At 44.6% G+C, this 23,959-nt stretch overlaps 1 protein-coding gene across 6 annotated transcripts in view; it reads left to right on the top strand.

Annotated features, from left to right (window-relative positions):
• LOC124721760 (organic cation transporter protein) overlaps positions 1 to 23,959 on the top strand; it is a 306,826-nt gene that overhangs the window by 146,319 nt on the left and 136,548 nt on the right. For 2 of the 6 annotated variants that reach the window (XM_047246864.1, XM_047246865.1), the window contains exon 2: positions 23,758 to 23,856. The exons of the other annotated variants lie outside the window; for them this stretch is intronic. In XM_047246864.1, coding sequence (XP_047102820.1) covers positions 23,782 to 23,856 — 75 coding nt within the window. In that variant the 5' untranslated portion in view covers positions 23,758 to 23,781. The remainder of the gene's footprint in view (positions 1 to 23,757; positions 23,857 to 23,959) is intronic. 6 annotated transcript variants of the gene reach the window in all.

Here is a 23,959-nt window from a genome sequence, read left to right as displayed (position 1 = left end):
GATGGCGCTGCAAGTGATGTGAAAGATATAGAAGACAACGCAGTCTGTGGGTGCGCCATTCTGTACATCGTCTTTCTGCTGTAAGCGTGTGCTGTTCACAACGTGCAAGTGTGCTGTAGACAACATGGTTTATTCCTTAGAACAGAGGATTTTTCTGGTGTTGGAATTCCACTGCCTAGAACACAGTGTTGTTGCAACAAGACGAAGTTTTCAACGGAGGTTTAATGTAACCAAAGGACCGAAAAGCGATACAATAAAGGATCTGTTTGAAAAATTTCAACGGACTGGGAACGTGACGGATGAACGTGCTGGAAAGGTAGGGCGACCGCGTACGGCAACCACAGAGGGCAACGCACAGCTAGTGCAGCAGGTGATCCAACAGCAGCCTCGGGTTTCTGTTCACCATGTTGCAGCTGCGGTCCAAATGACGCCAACGTCCACGTATCGTCTCATGCGCCAGAGTTTACACCTCTATCCATACAAAATTCAAACGCGGCAACCCCTCAGCGCCGCTACCATTGCTGCACGAGAGGCATTCGCTAACGATATAGTGCACAGGATTGATGATGGCGATATGCATGTGGGCAGCATTTGGTTTACTGACGAAGCTTATATTTACCTCGACGGCTTCGTCAATAAACAGAACTGGCGCATACGGGGAACCGAAAAGCCCCATGTTGCAGTCCCATCGTCCCTGCATCCTCAAAAAGTACTGGTCTGGGCCGCCATTTCTTCCAAAGGAATCATTGGCCCATTTTTCAGATCCGAAACGATTACTGCATCACGCTATCTGGACATTCTTCGTGAATTTGTGGCGGTACAAACTGCCTTAGACGACACTGCGAACACCTCGTGGTTTATGCTAGATGGTGCCCGGCCACATCGCACGGCCGACGTCTTTAATTTCCTGAATGAATATTTCGATGATCGTGTGATTGCTTTGGGCTATCCGAAACATACAGGAGGCGGCGTGGATTCGCCTCCCTATTCGCCAGACATGAACCCCTGTGACTTCTTTCTGTGGGGACACTTGAAAGACCAGGTGTACCGCCAGAATCCAGAAACAATTGAACAGCTGAAGCAGTACATCTCATCTGCATGTGAAGCCATTCCGCCAGACACGTTGTCAAAGGTTTCGGGTAATTTCATTCAGAGACTACGCCATATTATTGCTACGCTTGGTGGATATGTGGAAAATATCGTACTATAGAGTTTCCCAGACCGCAGCGCCATCTGTTGTTGAAAATTGTAACTACTGTAATTTCGAAAGTTTGTCTGCCTGAAAATGTACTGTTGTCGCAAGCATATTGCAACAAACGGTGTATTTCTATCGCTGCTCGTTTAGTTTTTATTGCCGTTTCAAATATACCGGTCATTTTTGAAACACCCTGTACATTGATAGTAGAGGAATTTTATTGTACGTATGGTAGGACTTCTCAACCCGCCTAGATGACCGAGCATATTAGCGCACCACTTTCGTGATTCGGGGAGATGAGTCCGCCCCAGATCGAATGCGCCTCGCAGATTAACGACGAGGGCTGGTGAGCCAGACAGCCTGGATGTGGATTTTAGGCGGTTTCCCACATCCAACGAGGTGAATACTGAGCTGGAACCCACGTGCTGCCTCAGATACATGCAATGCAGACAATTAGAAAATGTTCTCAGGCCTGAACATGAAATTTACTATAGACGCAAGCAGGAAGGGTATGCAGATTCCTTCGTGAGGGGAGTGCTGGCGTCAGGAAGGGCATACGGCCACCAAATGTCACTAACATTGCTAAAACCTGTGTAACAATGGCAACCCTGTAGCTAAACGGGAAATGGCAACGACGACGAAGAAAAAGAAAATGGCAGGATTTTTCAATACTGTGTTAATTACTCCACATTCCTGTCCAGCATGAGATGTCAAAACGGTCCATGCTCCATTTAACGATTGCCTTTGGAGATGACATTCTGGAAGATTTCGAAGCGAAAACGTCCACCAGCAGTCGCCAAGTGGCTTCAGGGATACTGATGCTAACGTGTAGAGATTTGTCGGTGAACAACAGCTACATCCTTGCTATCTGCAGGACGTCGAGACAATGGTATTGGAGGAATGCGTATGATAAGTGCAGTTCGCACAGCGGTATTTACAGCCATACATACTCCAGTCGCAAGTCACGACTTTGATGCAATTAACCGATGAATACAAGCTCTCTCGAGACAGCGTTTGGAACTTTCAGGACACATTCAGGAAAACGAAAATCCGGTGTTCTTACTGACAGCTGAGGATGTCTTTTTAAATAACCAGTCATCCATTCTGGACCAGCTTTCTATTTTTGTGCCACGATGGTGGAATATTGCGAACATTGAATTTCAGTGACATTAGTACGCTAACGTTTTGACTTCTTCTGGCTGAAGGCCAAAGAAAATTGAAGCACATTGCAACAGATATTCTGCTAACTTACCTTCCTGTTCTTCAGTAAAGACCAATCTTACTTTTTTCTAACCAATCGCAATATTTTCTACCTCAGATCTTAGCTTTTTGACAAATCTGTATAAAGTCCTATGACAAATTTCTAATTCTTTGGCAACAGTTTTTATTTTCATGCCATCTTTGAGAACTGCATCTGCTGCTTTTTGCATCAACTCCTGTGACACAAAACCTCGTGTTCCTCATACTGCAAAAGAAAACAGTAACGATATTTATATTCCATTGATGGAACAAATGAATTAGGGCAAGTTGTTCCTAGGTTACAACGTGCCCTCGAAAAACAGAACATCTAGCTCCAATCACATATGTCGAAGTAAAAGCAAGATATTGGTTACGTTACGAAACATAGATAGTTTACGCATAGTAGATAAATCCTTACAATAAAACACTGAAACACTAAAGGCTATTCGTTAAAATTCGTGAGACAGATCAAAAATACCAAATACGAAAATATTTACTTTTGTGAACCAGCGACGCACGTGCTGTCGTTCCGATGTTCCGGGGACAACTAGCGTGTTTACAATGGCTGCCGTCGGTGCGCTGTGGCGTTTCATTTCACGGGTTTACGTCATGTTTATATCTCTTTCGCACGCGGAGTTATTTCAATCGGAACAACTTAACCTCGGTAACTTCTAGCCCCACTCTCCCCTACTAGAACGACAAAAAAGTGAATTTCGGGTAAAATCAAGTTAAAGCTTGTTTCTCTACCTACACTGCATAATATTAATGCATCCCAGGTATATATTCATCTTGTTTCTGGTTTTGTAATTCCTCCCTTTTCTTTTTCAGACGTTTTCTTCTTATTTTTAGCAAACAGAACACAGCATGTTGTTCTCAATGGAGAGACGTATACAGACGTTAAAGTAACCTCTGGGGTGCCACAGGGGAGTGTTATGGGACCATTGCTTTTCACAATATATATAAATGACCTAGTAGATAGTGTCGGAAGTTCCATGCGGCTTTTCGCGAATGATGCTGTAGTATACAGAGAAGTTGCAGCATTAGAAAATTGCAGCGAAATGCAGGAAGATCTGCAGCGGATACACACTTGGTGCAGGGAGTGGCAACTGACCCTTAACACAGACAAATGTAATGTATTGCGAAAACATAGAAAGAAGGATCCTTTATTGTATGATTATATGACAGCAGAACAAACACTGGTAGCAGTTACTTCTGCAAAATATCTGGGAGTATGCGTACGCAACGATTTGAAGTGGAATGATCATATAAAATTAATTGTTGGTAAGGCGGGTGCCAGGTTGAGATTCATTGGGAGAATCCTTAGAAAATGTAGTCCATCAACAAAGGAGGTGGCTTACAAAACACTCGTTCGACCTATACTTAAGTATTGCTCATTAGTGTGGGGTCCGTACCAGGTCGGGTTGACGGAGGAGATAGAGAAGATCCAAAGAAGAGCGGCGCGTTTCGTCACAGGGTTATTTGGTAAGCGTGATAGCGTTACGGAGATGTTTAGCAAACTCAAGTGGCAGACTCTGCAAGAGAGGCGCTCTGCATCGCGGTGTAGCTTGCTGTCCAGGTTTCGAGAGGGTGCGTTTCTGGATGAGATATCGAATATATTGCTTCCCCTTACTTATGCCTCCCGAGGAGATCACGAATGTAAAATTAGAGAGATTCGAGACGCACGGAGGCTTTCCGGCAGTCGTTCTTCCCGCGAACCATACGCGACTGGAACAGGAAAGAGTGGTACCACACCGTTGGGTGGCTTGCGGAGTATAAATGTAGATGTAGATTCTTGCTTCTTCGGTAGCTTCCAACACTGATTTCTCTGCTTTGAAGAGTCTCCTGGTCCGCAGCTCGTGGTCGTGCGGTAGCGTTCTCGCTTCCGACGCCCGGGTTCCCGGGTTCGATTCCCGGCGGGGTCAGGGATTTTCTCTGCCTCGTGATGACTGGGCGTTGTGTGATGTCCTTAGGTTAGTTAGGTTTAAGTAGTTCTAAGTTCTAGGGGACTGATGACCATAGATGTTAAGTCCCATAGTGCTCAGAGCCATTTGAACCATTCTTCAGAAAACAACAGAGAATTTTTAAGTCAAAAATTAAAAAATCGGTTTCTTGAACTTAATCGCGTACTAGTCCCCTTAATACTGTATAACAACACAAAGGGCTGCGTTTGGTATGGTGCCGTGACTGGAAAACCTAGACTGCTAATTAATTGCATCGTATTGTATTCGACGGTGAACCACGATTCTGCACTACCCCATATGACCATCATCAGCGACTAAGTCGACGACCTAAGGAATTTTCTTCCAATGAAACTTCCTGGCAGATTAAAACTGTGTGCCGGACCGAGACTCGAACACGGGACCTTTTCAAAGGTCCCGAGTTCGAGTCTTGGTCCAGCACACAGTTTTAATCTGCCAGGAAGTTTCATATCAGCGCACACTCCGCTGCAGAGTGAAAATCTCATTCTGTATTCTTCCAATGTATAGGTGTGACACAGTCAATTTTTTTTCCTGGTGTCATGGAGTGGGGAGCCATTGGGTATGATTTCAGGTCAGGGCTGTTAGTGGCTGACGGAACTCTGACGCCACAGCGGTACGTCATGACCATCCGGCTTTCTCATACTTTACCACTCATGCGATAGTATTGTGGTGCCATTTTTCAGCAATGTTGGTCCACATGTGGCACATGTCTCTATGAGCAGTCAGCAAGATGTTGAGGTTCCAGCGGCCAGCAAGATCCCCAGACCTATCCCCGATAGAACATGTGTGGGACCAGCTTGGTTATCAACTCCATCCCAGTATTCAGGATATCAAGGAGCAGTTGCAACATTTGCCGGCCACCTTGCGTCGGGAGAATACAACCGCTTTATGACATCTTTCCCAACCGAACCAGTGGGTGCATCCAGGCCAAATGGGGTGCAACATCATAATAACAAGTGAGCTGATACTGCCAATGTCTGTAAATTTGACTCGACTTTGTAACTGAAATGACGTCACATACACTCTCAACCTGTGGAGTTTCATTTCGTTTCCTCCTCCCATTCTGGGTGCTTCACTTTTTGGCAGGCAGTGTAGTTAATGAAAATAAACAAACATTTCATCAATGTCTAGTTGCAGTTATCTGTATTTTTATTTAATTAATATACAGTCATGGTATTTTACAATTTCCATAATGGAAAGCTTAAGCTCTTTTGTATGTCTCGTGATATAGATGATTGCTTTGGACGTGTTAAAGCGCACCGATAATGTTGTCCCCGGGTGCTCAAGGGCGCGTTAACGCGCGCGTTTGATCCTTCCGTCAGGTGCTCTAGACTACGCGCAGCCGCTTACCACCGCCTTTGTGTTCCTGAAGTGTTAACGCAGCCAGCTGCTCGGGTCGTTGTATGCTCCGGACGCTTAAACGTGCAAGGCTAGGCAGAGCTACCCAGTAGCCGCATTTCCGCCCAGAGCGCTCAGTACTCAGTAGCTTTCCATCGTTCGGCTTGTGTGTGTTTGCTGATGTGATCTTATTTCTGTTGCTGCTTTCATGTTCGTTTTTGACTGACAAAATGACACTTTGGTATGATCGTACAGAGAAAGAAATCATGAAGACTGTGACAAGCAATTACACCTCGTACTTGGCACCACAGGGTAAAAGAAACTGAAGTAGAATATCAGACGCCTCTATACAAAAACCATTGCACTTGTGATGCTACAGAGATTAGTTGGAAAGCTGATATCATTACATGCAGCTATAATGCATTCTAAACTTTGTAAATAAACAAAAGATCCCGGTGGAAACTGAAATAATTACTCGTAAAACATTTAGTTACTTAGCGATGATATCTTGTGAAATAACAACGAACAGGTTTCCATTAAAGTTGAGCATCCCACATAGAATATCGTAAATATTAATGTATCCTGTGCCACAATATTCTTTTTTGACTAGATATTGAATCCTGTTTAAAAAATGGTTCAAATGGCTCTAAGCACTATGGGACTTAACATCTGAGGTCATCAGTCCCCCAGACTTAGAGCTACTTAAACCTAACTAACCTAAGTACGTCACACACATCTACGCCCGAGGCAGGTTTCGAACCTGCGACCGTAGCAGCAGCGCGGTTCCGGACTGAAGCGCCTAGAACGGCTCGGTCACAGCGGACGGCTCTGTTAAAAGAAGTATACCTTTCCATCGAAAAAAATCTATGTGGATAAAAATGATTCGAGTGTTAATAATACGGCAATATATGCACCTCTTTGTGCGCTACTATTTGCAAAAAACCTCGTTTCGATATCTTGGACCATTAATGAAATAGGACGGCTGTTATGCCCACATGATTCATGTTTCGCATGAAAACAACACTGGGCGCAATTCGCGTAACTGTCCCGCGGATATCATATCTTGAGAACGGTGATAGATAACGCTCTGCTCTCAGCTTTAAATACAATTTCGATATGTTAGCTACATTTCCTACACTGCAATAAATGACGAAAAACAAACCATACGAAAAGTCTACGAAATGTGTTTATACCTCTGCAAAAATGTTAATATATCATGCAGTGCCTTACCTCATTGGATGCAGCACAGGAACTAAGACGAATAACGAAAAGTAATTCATTTCTTTATCGGGCGAAGATGTACTGTAAGATGTGAAAGACTCGAATTTTTTGACAAAGTAATTTTCTTAAAATGGGATGATAAGTACTCTATTAGCGGCACGCATGTCCTCTGAATCGCGTCGCTGACAGTTCGTGAAAGGAATGAACAAACGTGGAGTAAAAGCGTTATTACTGTGGTTCCCAACTACCGCCGGCGAATAAGATCGAGATGAATAGAAAGTGACACTTCGTTTTCGTCACAGGCTTCTAACATCCCACTAAAAGCTCCAGGAAAGATGCAGTTCTTAGGCGTGAAACAATATTGTCATACCTGTATGTTTGTCTATGCAGCGATTTAATTCTAGAGAAGTTTGAAAGTCAAAAACTTGAGTTGTTGGAGTAACTGCATTTATAGTAGGCTCTTGACTATCCGGCTCGTTACTATCCGGCCCCTGTACTATTCGGTCTACTTGATTAATATCGTAATAATACTTCTCCCTTGTAAAATGAGGACTAATTCACTGTATGTACTGTACTTTTTCAAAGCCATAGCAAGCGACCGCCGTCTACAATGCTGTATTGGCTTTCAAAATGCTTTCAAATGGTTCAAATGGCTCTGAGCACTATGGGACTTAACATCTGAGGTCATCAGTCACCTAGAACTTAGAACTACTTAAACCTAACTAACCTAAGGACATCGCACACATCCATGCCCGAGGCAGGATTCGAACCTGCGACCGTAGCGGTAGCGCGGTTCCACACTGAAGCGCCTAGAACCGCTCGGTCACAACGGCCGGCTCAAAATGCTTTACGCGTCTTTTGTGCTTCTAGCACATCTAGGTTCCAATTAAAAAGTACATGTTGTGTTGCTAATGTTGAATAAATTACCGGAACCTCTCTTCAGCAAATTGTACTTAGTAGACCTTTTCCAGCGCTCACAAACAAAAATAAACACGCGCAGAGAGCAGCTCAACCGTGAGTTCTTTGTTCCTGCAGTTGCGTATCAGACGTCCAAACTGTGTGCATTGTTAAATTGTTTTCTGCGGTCCTCTTTTGAAAATTCCGAAATGGGTGATATGTATTACGTAAGAAGTCAGAAAATATTAAAATCAGGTCCTGGTATAAAAAAGGGTGTTTCGAATGATACGGCTGGGGTCGGAAGACAGACTTTGAAGACTCCAGCCCATTCAGCTTTTTTGTTATCCTGCTTGACATTCCTCCACATGCCGGATAGTCAAGAGTCTACTGTATTTTGTACTGGGAGCGGCGAAACCTAGGCGGCAGATGAAATCGCTGCGTCAAGCGCTCCAGGAATTTCAGCACAGGGGAACCACACCGTGCGGCAAAACCAGTTCACAGGTAGCGACCGGAACACGATACGGTCTTCCAGCAGGAGTGTAGGGGGAACAACAAAGTCGCGCTCTCCACGGAATGTACCGAGAACGTTCGTAGCAGTCAAAGGGTTAATATACGGACACGTCTTCCATAACGGATAATTGTAAACCCGTATAGATGACTCGTTGAAAGAACGGGTGAAAATTCATTAGTCAGCTGTAAAAGAGCGAGGTTTTTAAGGTAAACTGTTGTTTTTAACGTAAACTGTTCTTATCTGTTCTTATTATTGAGGTTAGTCCGCTTGTAGGTCCATCAAAAAAATGGTTCAAATGGCTCTGAGCACTATGGGACTCAACTTCTGAGGTCATTAGTCCCCTAGAACTTAGAACTAGTTAAACCTAACTAACCTAAGGACATCACACACATCCATGCCCGAGGCAGGATTCGAACCTGCGACCGTAGCGGTCTCGCGATTCCAGACTGCAGCGCCTAGAACCGCACGGCCACTTCGGCCGGCGTAGGTCCATCCCGAAGTGCTATTGTGAAAGGTCTGAAAGATACGTGACATAAGTTACCGTAACTTCTACGTTGGTTCAAATGGCTCTGAGCGCTACGGGACTTAACATCTGAGGTCATCAGTCCCCTAGACGTAGAACTACGTAAACCTAACTAACGTAAGGACATCACACACATCCATGCCCGATGCAGGAGTCGAACCTGCGACCGTAGCAGCAGCGTGGTTCCAGACTGAAGCGCCTAGAACCACTCGGCCACAACGGCCGGCTTCTACGTTAGACTCGAACCGTTTACCAGCTATAAATTTGTTTAGACTGGGAAATAAGTGGAATAAGTAGACGCCAGAATGTGACAAGTTTGGCAGAAAAATGAGTATTTCAGCTTTCGTGTTACTAATCCCTGAGTTACCTATTGTCACCATTGATAGTTATTATACAAAAATTGTGTTATCCTCTAGCTAACTGTTACCTTGTCGATTCTCTCTGTTATATCCGGTAACTTTTGGTGATGTACGGCAAAAATCTGCCAGATGCTTAAAACTGCTTGTCTCATAAATTCCTCCGGGGTTGCTTCCCTCACACTTGCGTGGGAGATGTCGAACGAGTCTTGTAAGACCCGCGAACCGGCCATCATTTGGTGCGTCTCATGTGGCATGTTGCTGTACGAGGTGGTCCAGAAGTCATGATCGTAAATGTTTAACGTCATTGTATTGAAATAAGAAGCAGCATGAAAGGCTAACAGGAACATGAAACGGCTCTCTAGCTCTTGCAGAAATTGTATTTAACAGAGAAAGATACATGCAAGAATGCGATAACACAAAAATCAATGTTCTTACATACTTCTTACACATTTGTAACTGTTTCTGTATTCTGACCATCATTCTCATTGATGTTGCCGGGTCGAAATGAACGGTAATCTTCTTTCTTTATGGAGGTTCTGGGAATGTTTCAACTCCGCCGACCGCTTCCTTGTCGATTTCGCTGGTGAACATATTTCTTGGATCTTCCACTGCAGGGTGTATCTCACTTACACAGTCGCAAAGCCCTTTATTTCCAGTTCCAAAAGATTAGGCTCCGTTGGGGCTTCTTTCTTGAAGCGACTAAAAAAGTTTCCTCAAATTTCAACATACGTATCACCCGTTCGTTCCATTCCATGCTCCCATAAGCTAAGACGACGTTCTTCAATTGTGAATCTGCTTGCATCCTCCATTATAACGCAAATGTTTACAACCGTATCACCTTGGTAGCAAAACCGAACACGATCACATGCCGTAGCATTCGCTGAACCACAAGCAAAGGAACACGATCGCATGCCGTATTTTCATGAAATGACGCCTGCATTATTGTAATTTGTCGCAAACTAATTATCGCCTCCAATGTTGTAATTTGAGTGACGTTTATCAGAAGACATACGTACTACGAGCACGGAACATTATTTTCAATCTAGAATACATTTCCAGATCCATGTAACCGCGAAACTATACGTGAAGTTACTTGAATACTTTCCGACCGTGATTTCTGGCACACCCCGTACAACCTCAGAACATTGTGGTGTCCAGCGGTTGCAGTGCTCTTCGCATCATGGAACAAAGTTGGTCTGTAGACTTTTGAAAATTGCTTTCGGCTTGGACCATAGCGTGCGCCTAGACGATTAGTCTTCCATTGTGTTTCCAAATCACATAGCCACTGCCCGCTTCACCTGTGAAGGAAGAGATAAGATTCCATTTCAGTGGGTCGTAACCACAGGCGATCATTTGTGGTCCCGCGGGAGCCGTTAAAATTTTCTGACTTATCATTTGATACCTTCCTCTATTCTACTAGAAACAGCGTGATAGGACTAATGATTTGAAATAGACAGAACATTCCGTGGATTAGCGCGAGGATGAAGTTAGAGGTAAATATGAAAATGTGAAAATTGTACATGCATCCTATGTGAAAAATAAGAATGAAGTGTTATTAGTACCTGTACGTAATGAAAGTTTTAAAGGATTTAATGAACTTAGAAAGCCGGCCGGTGTGGCCAAGCCGTTCTAGGCGCTTCAGTCTGAAACCGCGCGACCGCTACGGTCACAGGTTCAAATCCTGCCTCGGGCGATGTGTGTGATGTCCTTAGGTTAGTTAGGTTTAAGTAGTTCTAAGTTCTAGGGGACTGATAACCTCAGATGTTAAGTTCCATAGTGCTCAGAACCATTTGAACCATGAATCTAGAAAAATACTACAGCCAACTACGTATCGCTCCCGTAGCTATCGTTAGAACAAGATTACATTTATTACAACGCGCATAGAGACATTTAAACATTAATTCTTCCTGCATTTCATACGTGAATAGAACGGGAAGAAGCCCTAAAAATTTGTACGGTGAAAAATACCGATTGCGATGCACTTCGCAATGGCTTGCAGTGTATGGATGTAGATGTAGAATTAGTGAACCAAAATTATTTTAATTTAGGAAAGCTAAATGTTTATTTTCTCTCCGAATCAACGCTAATCCTTGAAATTATACATTATCTGAAAACAATATCATCCATTAGATCAGCAAAATTATAAGAAATACGGAGGTAAAATTTCTGATTGCTAGAAAATGATACCGTTTTCCAGTAGTACGTAATCCAATACAACATCGTCGTCTTACTCTGAAAAAAAAAAAACCATTTCGTAACAAGACTGGATATAATCCCAAACATCAGCAATTTTATTTAACCGAATCGAACTACAGTTGTTTAATAATTCGTTATATGTACCGAACAGTAACTGATTCCAATGTTTTATACAATCTATATTGGGAAGTAGTGCTGTGGTTGCGATCATTTCCGGTATATAGTAAGATATGATATCTACAATATGGCTCTGAGCACTATGGGACTCAACTGCTGAGGTTATTAGTCCCCTAGAACTTAGAACTAGTTAAACCTAACTAACCTAAGGACATCACACACATCCATGCCCGAGGCAGGATTCGAACCTGCGACCGTAGCGGTCTCGCGGTTCCAGACTGCAGCGCCAGAACCGCGCGGCCAGATATCTACAATACTCTTCCTTAATTTTATTAGAGAAAGCATCAAAAATTGTGGTCATGGAATGTACTAATTAGTAGTTGTGAACATGTCAACAGTAGTCCTATATTTTTTTTAAAAATTTATACTGCACAGATACTACTGATGTACCAAAACACTATGACCACCAGCTTAATAGCTTGTTTTTACGTCTTTGGAACGAAATACGTCACTAATTCTGAGTATCAGGGATTCGACAGTTTGTTAGTAGGTTTGTGGAGGTATGTGGCATTAGATGTCTACGCACAGTTCATGTAATTCGCGTAAATAACGGGCCACTCATTTTCGTACGCGGTGATGGTGCCGGATAGCGACCTAGAAGGATTCCATAGGATTTACATCAAGCGAATTTGGACGCCGAAACATCAACGTCAGTTCACTATAATACTCCTCAAACCACTGTAGCACGTTTCTAGCTCAGCCGCCGGCCTGAGTGGCCGTGCGGTTCTAGGCGCTACAGTGTGGATCCGAGCGGCCGCTACGGTCGCAGGTTCGAATCCTGTCTCGGGCATGGATGTGTGTGATGTCCTTATGTTAGTTAGGTTTAATTAGTTCTAAGTTCTAGGCGACTGATGACCTCAGAAGTTAAGTCGCATAGTGCTCAGAGCCTTTGTCTAGCTCAGCCTGCGTCCGTGACGCACTGCACGTTTCAAGCCGCTGTTCACCTAGATGACGGCATTTGTGGAAACCACCAGCGACCTAGTGTAGCAAAAATGCGATTCACTCGAAGAGCCGACATGTTTCCATTGATCAACGGTCGAATCCCGATGGTCCTGTGCCCACTGCAATCGTAACTGACGACGTCGTTGGCTCAACATGTGAACACGTTGGGTGGTCTGCTGCGGAGATCCTTGACCAACAATGTACCATGAACGGTGTGCTCCGGAACACTTGTGCGCGTACCAGCATTGTGGTCTTTCGGCAGAGATGCCACAGATCACCATCTTTCCTGTTTTGCAGAACAGGAAAGCCTCCGAACCCCACGCTCTGTGAGGAGTCGTGGACATTCAGCCATTTAGTGCCTAGTGGTAGTTTCACTGTCCTACTTTTTTCAGTAGATGCTCACGACAGTAGCACGTAAACATTCGACCAGCTTCGGCGTTTTCGAGATAGTCGATCACACGCTTATCTCAGTGGTTTTCTCCTTTGCAGCCCATTTTCGCTGGTGTGATCCCACGTCCGTATCTGCTCCGCTTACATACTTTAGTTACCGCATCACGTATCCGCAACGCCACCAGGTGGCATCCAACGTTGCTGTGTGCAGTGCTCACAAGGTTTCGGCTAATCAGTGTATTTCGAAGAATTTTACTTATCTGCAGATCAAGATCAGTTTATAATAACAACAGATTGCTCTCATCGAATTTTTTTCTGTTGTCCTAGTCATTTATTCGTGTTTTGTGGCGTAGAATATTTTATGAATTTACATTTTGCAAATTTCGGAAATACGTATTTTATTTACTAACTAACCTCTTCCAGTTTTGGTGGTTGTTTCTCCGATATTATATATTTTTGAATATTGTTAACCCAATTCATGTTAATTCATATTTGAACATGTTACACTATTTGCTTTAATATGTTATTCTTTTGGACTATACGCTTAGCGCACATACACCGCATGCTTAGACAAATAGAAATGAATATTTTTTTAATTTCTGTAGCCAACTTAGTCAGCTAGCGCTAGATTTGACGTAAGGAAAGCAATTATCAATACGAAGTCTTTTTGTAACACCACAGTGCTTTACTACGCATGGTCCTGTTTGAGGTGGTATGCCGTAGCCCTCCGACCTCTGAACTGACTTACCCAGTTAGTGATAGGGGTACCAACAGTTTAATGTAGATTCCGAACCACTGAGACAGAGGTGAACGAAATGACAAACAAAACTCCTAGTATTGACTGGGGATCGAATACCATACCTTTTAGATTTGTAGTGTGGCATTTTACCACGGAGCCACCGAGCAACAATATTTCATGCTAAAAGGATCGTGAAACTGTTTTACTGCTCACTGTTCTGTTGGAAGTGGTATGTTCCTGTCTGTCTTCTGCTCGAGTTTCCCAGCTAGCTAGGTGGCGTCTTACAGTTTATTGTGGAATCCGAATCACGGCGACATTTGACAGTTTTCACGTACGTAATGCGTCATTCAAGGTGTGTTGTTGTGGCCTCCAGTTAAGAGACTGGTTTGATGCAGCTCTGCATGCTACTCCATCCCGTGCAAACCTCTTCATCTCCAAATAACTACTGCAACCCACATCCATTTGAACCTGCTTACTGTATTAGTCCCTACGTCTCCCTCTACAATTTTTATCCTCCCAACTTCCCTCCAATACCAAATTGACAATTCTTTGATGCCTCAGAATCTGTCCTATCAGTCAATCCCTTTTTTTAGCTAAGTTATGCCATAAGTTTCTTTTCTCCCCAATTCGATTCATTATCTCCTAATTATCTACGCGATCTCCTGTAGCACTACATTTCAAAAGCTTCTGTTCTCTTAGTTTCTGAACTGCCTATCGTCCACGTTCTACTTCCATCCAAAACCACACTCCAGAAAAGACTTCTAACACTTAAATTTTTATCGAATGTTACTAAATTCTTCATTTTCAGAAATGCTTCCCTTGCTAATGCCAGTCTGCATTTTAGTTCTCCTCTACTTCGACTATCATCAGTTATTTTTGTGTACAGACATCAAAACTCATCTAATACTTCCAATGTCTTATTTCCTAATCTAATTCCCTGAACATCGCCTCATTTAATTCGACGACATTCCATTACCCCATGTTACACTTCTGTTAATGCTCTTTTTATAAACTCTTTTCAAGACACTATCCATTCAGTTCAACTGTTCCTCCAAGTTCTTTAATGTGTCTGACAGAACTACACTACTGGCCATTAAAATTGCTACACAAAAAGAAATGCATTGGACAAATATTATACTAGAACTGACATGTGATTACATTTTCACGCAGTTTGGGTGCATAGATCCTGAGAAGTCAGTACCCAGAACAACCACCTCTGGCCGTAATAACGGCCTTGATACGCCTGGGCGACCGTAGCGGTCGCGCTGTTCCAGACTGAAGCGCCTAGAACCGCTCGGCCACAAACAGAGCTTGGATGGCGTGTACAGGTACAGCTGCCATGCAGCTTCAACACGATACCACAGTTCAACAAGGGTAGTGACTGGCGTATTGTGACGAGCCAGTTGCTCGGCCACCATTGACCAGACGTTTTCAATGGGTGAGAGATCTGGAGAATGTGCTGGCCAGGGCTGCAGTCGAACATTTTCTGTATCCAGAAAGGCCCGTACAGGACCTACAACATGCGCTCGTGCATTATCCTGCTGAAATGTAGGGTTTCGCAGGAATTGAATTAAGGGTGGAGCCACGGGTCGTAACACATCTGAAATATAACGTCCACTGTTCAAAGTGCCGTCAATGCGAACAAGAGGTGACCGAGACGTATAACCACTGGCACCTCGTACCATCACGCCGGGTCATACGCCAGTATGGCGATGACGGATACACGCTTCCAATGTGCGTTCACCGAGATGTCGCCAAACACGGATGCGACCATCGTGATGCTGTAAACAAAACCTGGATTCATCCGAAAAAATGACGTTTGCCATTCGTGCACCCAGGTTCGTCGTTGGGTACACCATCGAAGGCGCTCCTGTCTGTGATGCAGCGTCAAGGGTAACCGCAGCCATGGTCTCCGAGCTGATAGTCCATGCTGCTGCAAACGTTGTCGAACTGTTCGTGCAGATGGTTGTTGTCTTGCAAACGTCCCCATCTGTTGACTCAGGGATCGAGACGTGGCTGAACGATCCGTTACAACCATGGGGATAAGATGCCTGTCATCTCGACTGCTAGTGGTACGAGGCCGTTGGGAGCCAGCACAACGTTCCGTATTACCCTCCTGAACCCACCGATTCCGTATTCTACTAACAGTCACTGGATCTCGACCAACTCGAGCAGCCATGTCGCGATACGATAAACCGCAATCGCGATAGGCTACAATCCGGCCTTTATCAAAGTCGGAAACGTGATGGTACGCATTTCTCCTCCTTACACGAGGCATCACAACAACGTTTCACCAGGCAACGCCGGTCAACTGCTGTTTCTGTATGAGAAATCGGTTGGAAACGTTCCTCACGTCAGCACGTTATAGGTGTCGCAACCGGCGCCAAACTTGGGTGAATGCTCTGGAAAGCTAATCATTTACATATCACATCATCTTCTTCCTGTCTGTTAAATTTCCCGTCTGTAGCACGTCATCTTCGTGGTGTAGCAGTTTTAATGGCCTGTAGTGTACAATGTTAACGGTAAACTTAAAAGTTTTTATTTCTTCTCCTTGGACTTTAGTTTCTTCTCTAAGTTTTTTTGTTTTGTTTTGTTTCCTTTGCTACTTGCTCGTTGTATAGTTCGCATAACATCGGGGATAGGCTTTTTTCACTCACTTCTCAACTACAGCTTCCCTTTCGAGTCCGTCAGATCTTGTAACTGCAGTCTGGTTTCTGTACAAGTTGTGTTTAACGTTTGGCTTTCTATATCTTATCCCTGTTATCGTCCCCTGCACATTGTCAAAAACTTTCTTTAAGTGTACAAGCGCTATAAACATGGGTTTGCTTTCTTTTAACTTATATTCTAAGGTAAGTCGAAGGGTCGGTACACCCTCTCGTGTTCCTACATTTCTCGGGATCCAAAAATGATCTTCCCCGACGTCGGCTACTACAAGTTTTTCCCTTCTTCTGTAAATAATTCGTGTCAGTATTTTGCAACCATGGTTTGTTAAACTGATAGCTCTGTAATATCCAGACTTGACAGCACCTGCATTTTTTGGAAATGGAATTATTAGATTCTTCCTGAAGTGTGATAGTAATTCGCCTATCTCATATACACGTGGTGTACGAAAACGTGAAAACGCAAAACATGCTTTATACGGTGTAGGGAAACCATTGGCGCCGGCCGGGGTGGCCGAGCGGTTCTAGGCGCTACAGTCTGGAACCGCGCGACCGCTACGGGCGCAGGTTCGAATCCTGCCTCGGACATGGATGTGTGTGATGTCCTTAGGTTAGTTAGGTTTAAGTTGTTAAGTTCTAGGGGACTGATGACCTCGGCAGTTAAGTCCCATAGTGCTCAGAGCCATTTGAATCATTTTTTTGGAAACCTTTGGCTGTCAAAACACCTTTCAGCTGTCTCAGAATGAATAAATGCAGCTCCTTTTTGGTTTTCAAGGGAATATTGTACCATTTCTCCTCCAAAATAATAGCAAGTCGAGTAATTGTGATGGAGGAGAATAGCGGAGGAGGAGGAGATTAGTGTTTAACGTCCCTTTGACAACGGGTTCATTAGAAACGGAGCACAAGCTCGGATTAGGGAAGGATGGGTAAGAAAATCGGCCGTGTCCTTTCAAAGAAACCATTCCGGCATTTGCCTGAAGCGACTTAGGGAAATCATGGAATATGTAAATTTGGATGGCCGGACGGGGGTTTGAACCGTTGCCCTTCCGAATGCGAGTCCAGTGTGCAAACCAGGTGAATAGAGATCGCACACTCTTCTCTCTAAAGTGGACCAAAAAGGCTCAATAATATTATGATCTGGTGCCTGTGGAGGCCAGGTGAAATACGAAAATCGATCCTTGTGCTCACAAAATCATCCTGGACGATGCGAGCTATGTGAACAAGGGCTCTGTCGTCTCAGAACACAGCATCACCATTGAGGAACAAACATTGTACCATGGAATGGACCTTATCAACCAAAATGGTCATAGAATCCCTGGCAATAATGCGACCTCGTAGAGTAACGACGGGACCCATGGAATACCACAATGTGACTGCCAAATGGTCATTGAACCCCTGGCATTTTTCACTCTTGCGACGTAAATTCGGCCATAAGTTGGAAACAGTGGGAAAAACAAGACTCATCCGACCAAATGACAATCTCCCATTGCTCCACACTCCAGGTTTTATGGCTTCGGCAACCACGTTTTCCAGTAGCTAGCATTTGCATCACTGGTGAGAGGTTTTGGAATTAGAAATCACCCTGCAATTCCCTGCTTATGGAGCGCTCTTAGTGGTGTTTTGGTGCTGACGGAGGTCGCAAGCCGGCCGCGGTGGCGGTGCGGTTCTACGCGCTTCAGTCCGGAACCGCGCGACTACTACGGTCGCAGGTTCGAATCCTGCCTCGGGCATGGATGTGTGTGATGTCCTTAGGTTAGTTAGGTTTAAGTAGTTCTAAGTTCTAGGGGACTGATGACCTCAGATGTTAAGTTCAATCGTGCTCAGAGCCATTTGAACCATTATTGGAGGTCGCAAGTGCAACATTCAGTTCTGCAGTGACATTTTCAGCCGTGGTCCTCTTATTTTTCGCCACAATGCCCTTAAGTGACCGTCTGTCACGATCACTCAAGGCACAGTTTCGCCCATGTTATGGTTCAAAAATGGCTCTAAGCACTATGGTACTTAACATCTGAGGTCATCAGTCCCCTAGACTTAGAACTACTTAAACCTAACTAACCTAAGGACATCACACACATCCATGCCCGAGGCAGGATTCGAACCTGCGACCTTATCAGCAGCGCTGTTCCGGACTGAAGTGCCTAGAACCGCTCGGCCACAGCGGCCAGCGTCCATATTATGACTTAATTGTAGTTCTCTTTCCGCTTTTCCTGTGCGCAATATAACCCTTCGATGTGGTGCCTCTTGAAACACCAAACACATCAGCTACCGTGGTTACGTAAGCACCCACCGTACAAGCACCAACAAGTTTCCCACTCTCGAATACACTGAACTGCGACATAACTACTCAGAACATTGCTCTGACCACGACCGACAGTTGCGATGTATCGAGGACATTGCACAGATGCCGTTCGTGGTCGAATACAACAGCACTACCTGCTGACTTGTCTAGCACCTGCATTTATTATCAAGAATGCGGTGTTTCCACATTTTTGTCTATCCCTTGTATCTTCCGTCATGGCGGGCTCTCCCAAGAACGTCAGTAATTCTGAGGGAGTGTCGTCTATTCCAGGGGCCTTGTTTCGGCTTAGTTCTTTTAGTGCCGTGTCAAATTCTGCTCGTAGCATCATATCTTTCAACTCATCTTAATCTACTTTCTCTTCCATTTATACACCGACGGAAAAAATAATCATATCACCATAAAATAATTAATGTAGAGTAATGAAATTTTGGGACTAGGTAACACATTTAAGTGATAAATATTGCAAGATCACAGGCTAATGTAAGCACGATATGCTATTGCAAATGTGAAATATTGGTACATTGATAACCGGTGTAACCGCCAGAAAGTAAAATACAAGCATACAAACGTGCATGAATTGTGTCGTGCACGTGCCGGATGTCAGACTGTTGGATGGAGTTCCATGCCTCTTGCACTTGGTCGGTCAGTACAGGAACTGTTAATGCTGTTTGTGGATGACGCTGCAGTTGTCGTCCGATATGCGCTCGATTGGAGACAGACATGGTGATCGAGCGAGCCAAGACAACAAGTCGACAACCTGTACAGCATGTTGGGCTACAACAGCGGTACTTGGGTGAGCGTTATCCTACTGGGAAACACCCCCTGGAACGCCTTTTATGAATGACAGCACAACAGGTCGAATTACTAGACCGACGTACAAATCTGCAGTTAACATGCGTGGAATAATTACGAGAGTGCTCCTGCCGTCATACGAAATCGCTCCGCACACCATAGCTCCAGGTATAGGTCAAGAGTGTCTTAGCATGCAGAATGGTTGGTTACAGGACCTCAACTGGCCCCCTTCTAACCAACACACGGCCATCACTGGCACCGGCGCAGAGCCAGCTTTCATCAGAAAACACAACAAACCTCCACCTGTCCTCCTATGTGCTCTCGCTGGACACCACAGAAGTCGAAAATGATGGTAGTTTCGGATCGGTAGAATGTACGCTACATGGCTTCTGGCTCGGAGCTAGTCTTGCAGTAACCGATTTGTGACAGTTCTTTCTATCATTGTAGTGCTATCTGCTGCTCAAATTGCTGCTGCAGATGCAGTACGATGCGCAGAGCTGTACGCCGAACACGATGCTATTCTGTCTCGGTAGTGCCACGTGGCCGTCCAGAGCTTGATCTTCATGCGACCGTACATTCTCGTGACCACCGCTGCCAGCAGTCACGGACAGTGGCTACAACCCGGCCAAATCTTCCTACAGTATCGCAGAAGGAACGTCTAGCTTCTCGTAGCCCTATTACACGACCTCATTCAAACTTAGTGAGATGTTGATGATGCGCCTTTGTCGCCTTAAAGGCATTATTGACTAACATCAGCTCACCACGTCCAAGCTCACACCATTACAGCATACAGGGTGTCCAGAAAAGGACTCCCTGATTTCAAAATTAAATATCTCGAAAACAAAGATCGATAGAGGAATGCAGTAAACGGTATGTTTATTGTGAAAGCTGTAAGAAGTTTATACAGCAGTTTGAAATAATGGTTACAAAAGCTGCTAACAGATGGCGCTGTACGCTGTACAGCTCATATCAGTATACATAAGTGAAATAATCGTATGAAAACAATCTTTGCAAGCAATCACATCGCAATGTTTTCAAAATGTTCACCATTGGCACTACAGAGGTGGCGCAAACGAAGAATGAAATTCGCCATCACATTTCGTAGTGTCTCAACCGAAATGGATTCACACGCCGATTCAAGCTCGTCCAGCGTGGCGGGATGCCTCGGGTGGACCATGTCTTTCACTGTGCCCCACAAAAAAAGTCACAGGGAGTCAAATCCGGCGAATATGGAGGCCAATCCATGCCTGCACCAGTAAATTTGGGATATTCCAAAGCAATGACTCGATTCCCGAAGTATTCCTCAAGAAAGCGAAACACTTGTTCGGTCCGATGTGGTCGGGCTCCATCTTGCATAAGCCATTCAGTACCTGGTCGATCCTCTAACGCTTGCTGTGTGGCGACAAATTGTTCCAAATTGCAACGTAACGTGCACCAGTGACCGTTTCTCGAATGAAAAAAGGGCCAATAATGCCTCTGCTGCATACTGCAGCCCACACAGTAACTTTAGGAGAATACAGGGGTTTCGCTTCACACCAATACGGCTTTTCGGAACCCCAAAATCGCCAGTTCTGCTTATTCACGTAACCATTCAGGTGGAAGTGTGCTTCATCTGTAAACCAGATGCAGCCAACATCAAATCCTTCACTATCAATCATTGTGAGCATCTGCTTAGCAAAGGCAACCCTTTGTTGCACAGCTCGTACGGGTATGGTCTGGTGCGTTTGAATTTGGAATGGAAACATGTGTAGGCTCTTTCTCAGTATTTTATGCGTGCTGGAACGCTTCAAACCAGTCTCGGATGCAATTCTACGGACGGATGACATTGGATTTCGCTGAATAATTCCAGAAACTGTGGCGATATTTTCAGGCGTAAGTGCGGTTTGCTTGCGGCCAACATGCCCCACTAGATCATCAGTTACGCTGCCTGTTCGTTGAAATTTTGCGAAGAGTGTACGAATGGTTTTCGCATCGGGTCCTTTTTGAACATTAAATCGTGCTTTAAAACTTCGCCTTGTTGCCGTAGGACTCTCTTCTAACCTGTGGTACTCTAAAACCATGTACTCCATTGATCAACGCGTTTTTATGGTGCTAATCTCTTCCTTCGGTACGCAAACCTCCTTTGACGTTTCAATAGTGGAACTGATCGCTCTGGGCTTCGGATCACTATTTATACTAGGCCTTACGTATGGCGATTACAGCGCCATCTGTTGGCAGCTTTTGTAACTATTATTTCAAACTGCTGTATAAACTTCTTACAGCTTTCACAATAAACACCGTTTACTGCATTCCTCTATCGATCTTTATTTTCGAGATATTTAATTTTGAAATCAGGGAGTCCTTTTCTGGACACCCTGTATATTCAAAGCAAACCTAATTTGCGTCCTCATGGTGGCGCTTCTTCGCCGCTCATACGCTACTGGGACGAAATATGAGTAAACATCATCTTTCAAATGTAGGAACACAGCTTTCACAATAAACATACCGTATACTGCATTCCTCTATCGATCTTTGTTTTCGAGATATTTAATTTTGAAATCAGGGAGTCCTTTTCTGGACACCCTGTATATTCAAAGCAAACCTAATTTGCGTATGGTGGCGCTTCTAGCGCCGCTCATATGCGACTGGGACGAAATATGAGTAAACATCATCTTTCAAACGTAGGGACACGCCTACCAACTTTCGTTTATGTCGCACAAATCCTTCTAGGTGTTGCGACTTTTTTTCGTTAGTGTATAATACTGTCTTCAAGTTCACTTCGGTTGTAGAGGCCCCATCTGATCTTTTTATATTCATACAGTTGCTCCACTTTCCTCCAAAGGTCTGCTTAATTTTCCTGTAGTCGGTATCTATCTTTCCACTAGTTAGACATTCAAGGTGTTAAAAGCGATAAATGCCAGAAAACGAATCCTGGAATCGGTCAATGATCTGACCCCGAACTTTTGGTTTTGTTGTCTGATACCTGTTAACACAGCTACCAAGAAACCCTACGTTCATCATGAGTGCGAGAAACTTTGACTCTCGTCGCATAAACGTTTTAGAAGCTCACTTGACGTCCTCTGGTTTAATAGTGTTTATTATTTCTGGAGACGTAATGATGACAGAGGGTTGGGTTGTTTGGAGGAAGAGACCAAACAGCGAGGTCATCGGTCTCATCGGATTAGGGAAGGTTGGGGAAGGAAATCGGCCGTGCCCTTTCAAAGCCACCGCAGTATTTGCCCGGAGAGATTTAGGGAAATCACGGAAAACCTAAATCAGGATGGCCGGACGCGGGTTTGAACCGTTGTCCTCCCGAATGCGAGTCCAGTGTGCTAACCACTGCGCCACCTCGCTCGGTAATGATGACAGAAACCTGAAAGTTTAAATTTTAAATCATTTTTACTTATCGAATATGTTCTGATTACGGTTTTTCTTTCTCATTAAGTGTTCAAATGGCTCTAAGCACTATGGGACTTAACATCTGCCGGTTGGTGTGGCCGAGCGGTTCTAGGCGCTTCGGTCTGGAACCGCGCGACCGCTACGGTCGTAGGTTCGAATCCTGCCTCGGGCATGGATGTGTGTGATGTCCTTAGGTTAGTTAGGTTTAAGTAGTTCTAAGTTCTAGGGGACTGATGATCTCAGATGTTAAGTCCCATAGTGCTCAGAGCCATTTGAACTTAACATCTGAGGTCATCAGTCCCCTAGACTTAGAACGACTTAAACTTCACTAACCTAAGGACATCACATATATCCGTGCCCGAGGCAGGATTCGAACCTGCGACCGCAGCAGCAGCGCGGTTCCGGATTGATTCACCTAGAACCGTTTGGTCACAGCGGCCGGCTCTCATTAAGTGTGTTGCCAGCAACAATAGGGGCTGCGGTTTATAATGACCTCTATCTGAGATAATTCGGCAAAAAGTGTAAAAGTACAGTCTCATGGAAATGTGCATACTGGTAGCTTCATGTGAGAGAATGGAGAGGGATATACGGGTGTTACATGTATGAAGCGCAATAACCGCATAACCACGTATCTACTAGAATGACTGTTGATATATGCTAAATGAGTCCTTGCGTATCTCCCAAGGTGCTAGGTACACTGACTGTGCAGATAGGCGCCACCACGATTTCCCCAGATACAGCGCGAGTAAGCGTGAGGCGGTATACGACGTAAAGCTAGCGCGTTGGACGCGTGGCCCGCCCACAACGATGACTGAGAGGCTTCCTCGCTTCAGCCGTCAGCGGGATAGCTGCTGCGCAAGCACCGTCAGCGCTCTAGATTGCGGCATAAGTCATGACTCTTGTGTTTCTCTTATCTTGGCAGGGACTAGCGCCCAGATGAGGCGCCATGGAAGAGAGCACGTTTCTGTTAGACCACGAGGATGCGGGCCGCGAATTCAGCAGCACGTGCCCGTTGCTGCAGGTACGTTGCGCATGACGTACTTCTAGTGCACTGGTGATGGAGTCTGTGTGGTGAAGGATTTGGCCTTACAAATGGCGAAACATAGAGTTTACAAATGCCGCTT

Source organism: Schistocerca piceifrons, chromosome X (genome assembly GCF_021461385.2).
Source record: "Schistocerca piceifrons isolate TAMUIC-IGC-003096 chromosome X, iqSchPice1.1, whole genome shotgun sequence".
Lineage (NCBI taxonomy): Eukaryota > Metazoa > Arthropoda > Insecta > Orthoptera > Acrididae > Schistocerca > Schistocerca piceifrons.
The sequence above is the reverse complement of the archived record's forward strand: the minus strand, read 5'-3'. Positions and strand labels throughout refer to the sequence as shown.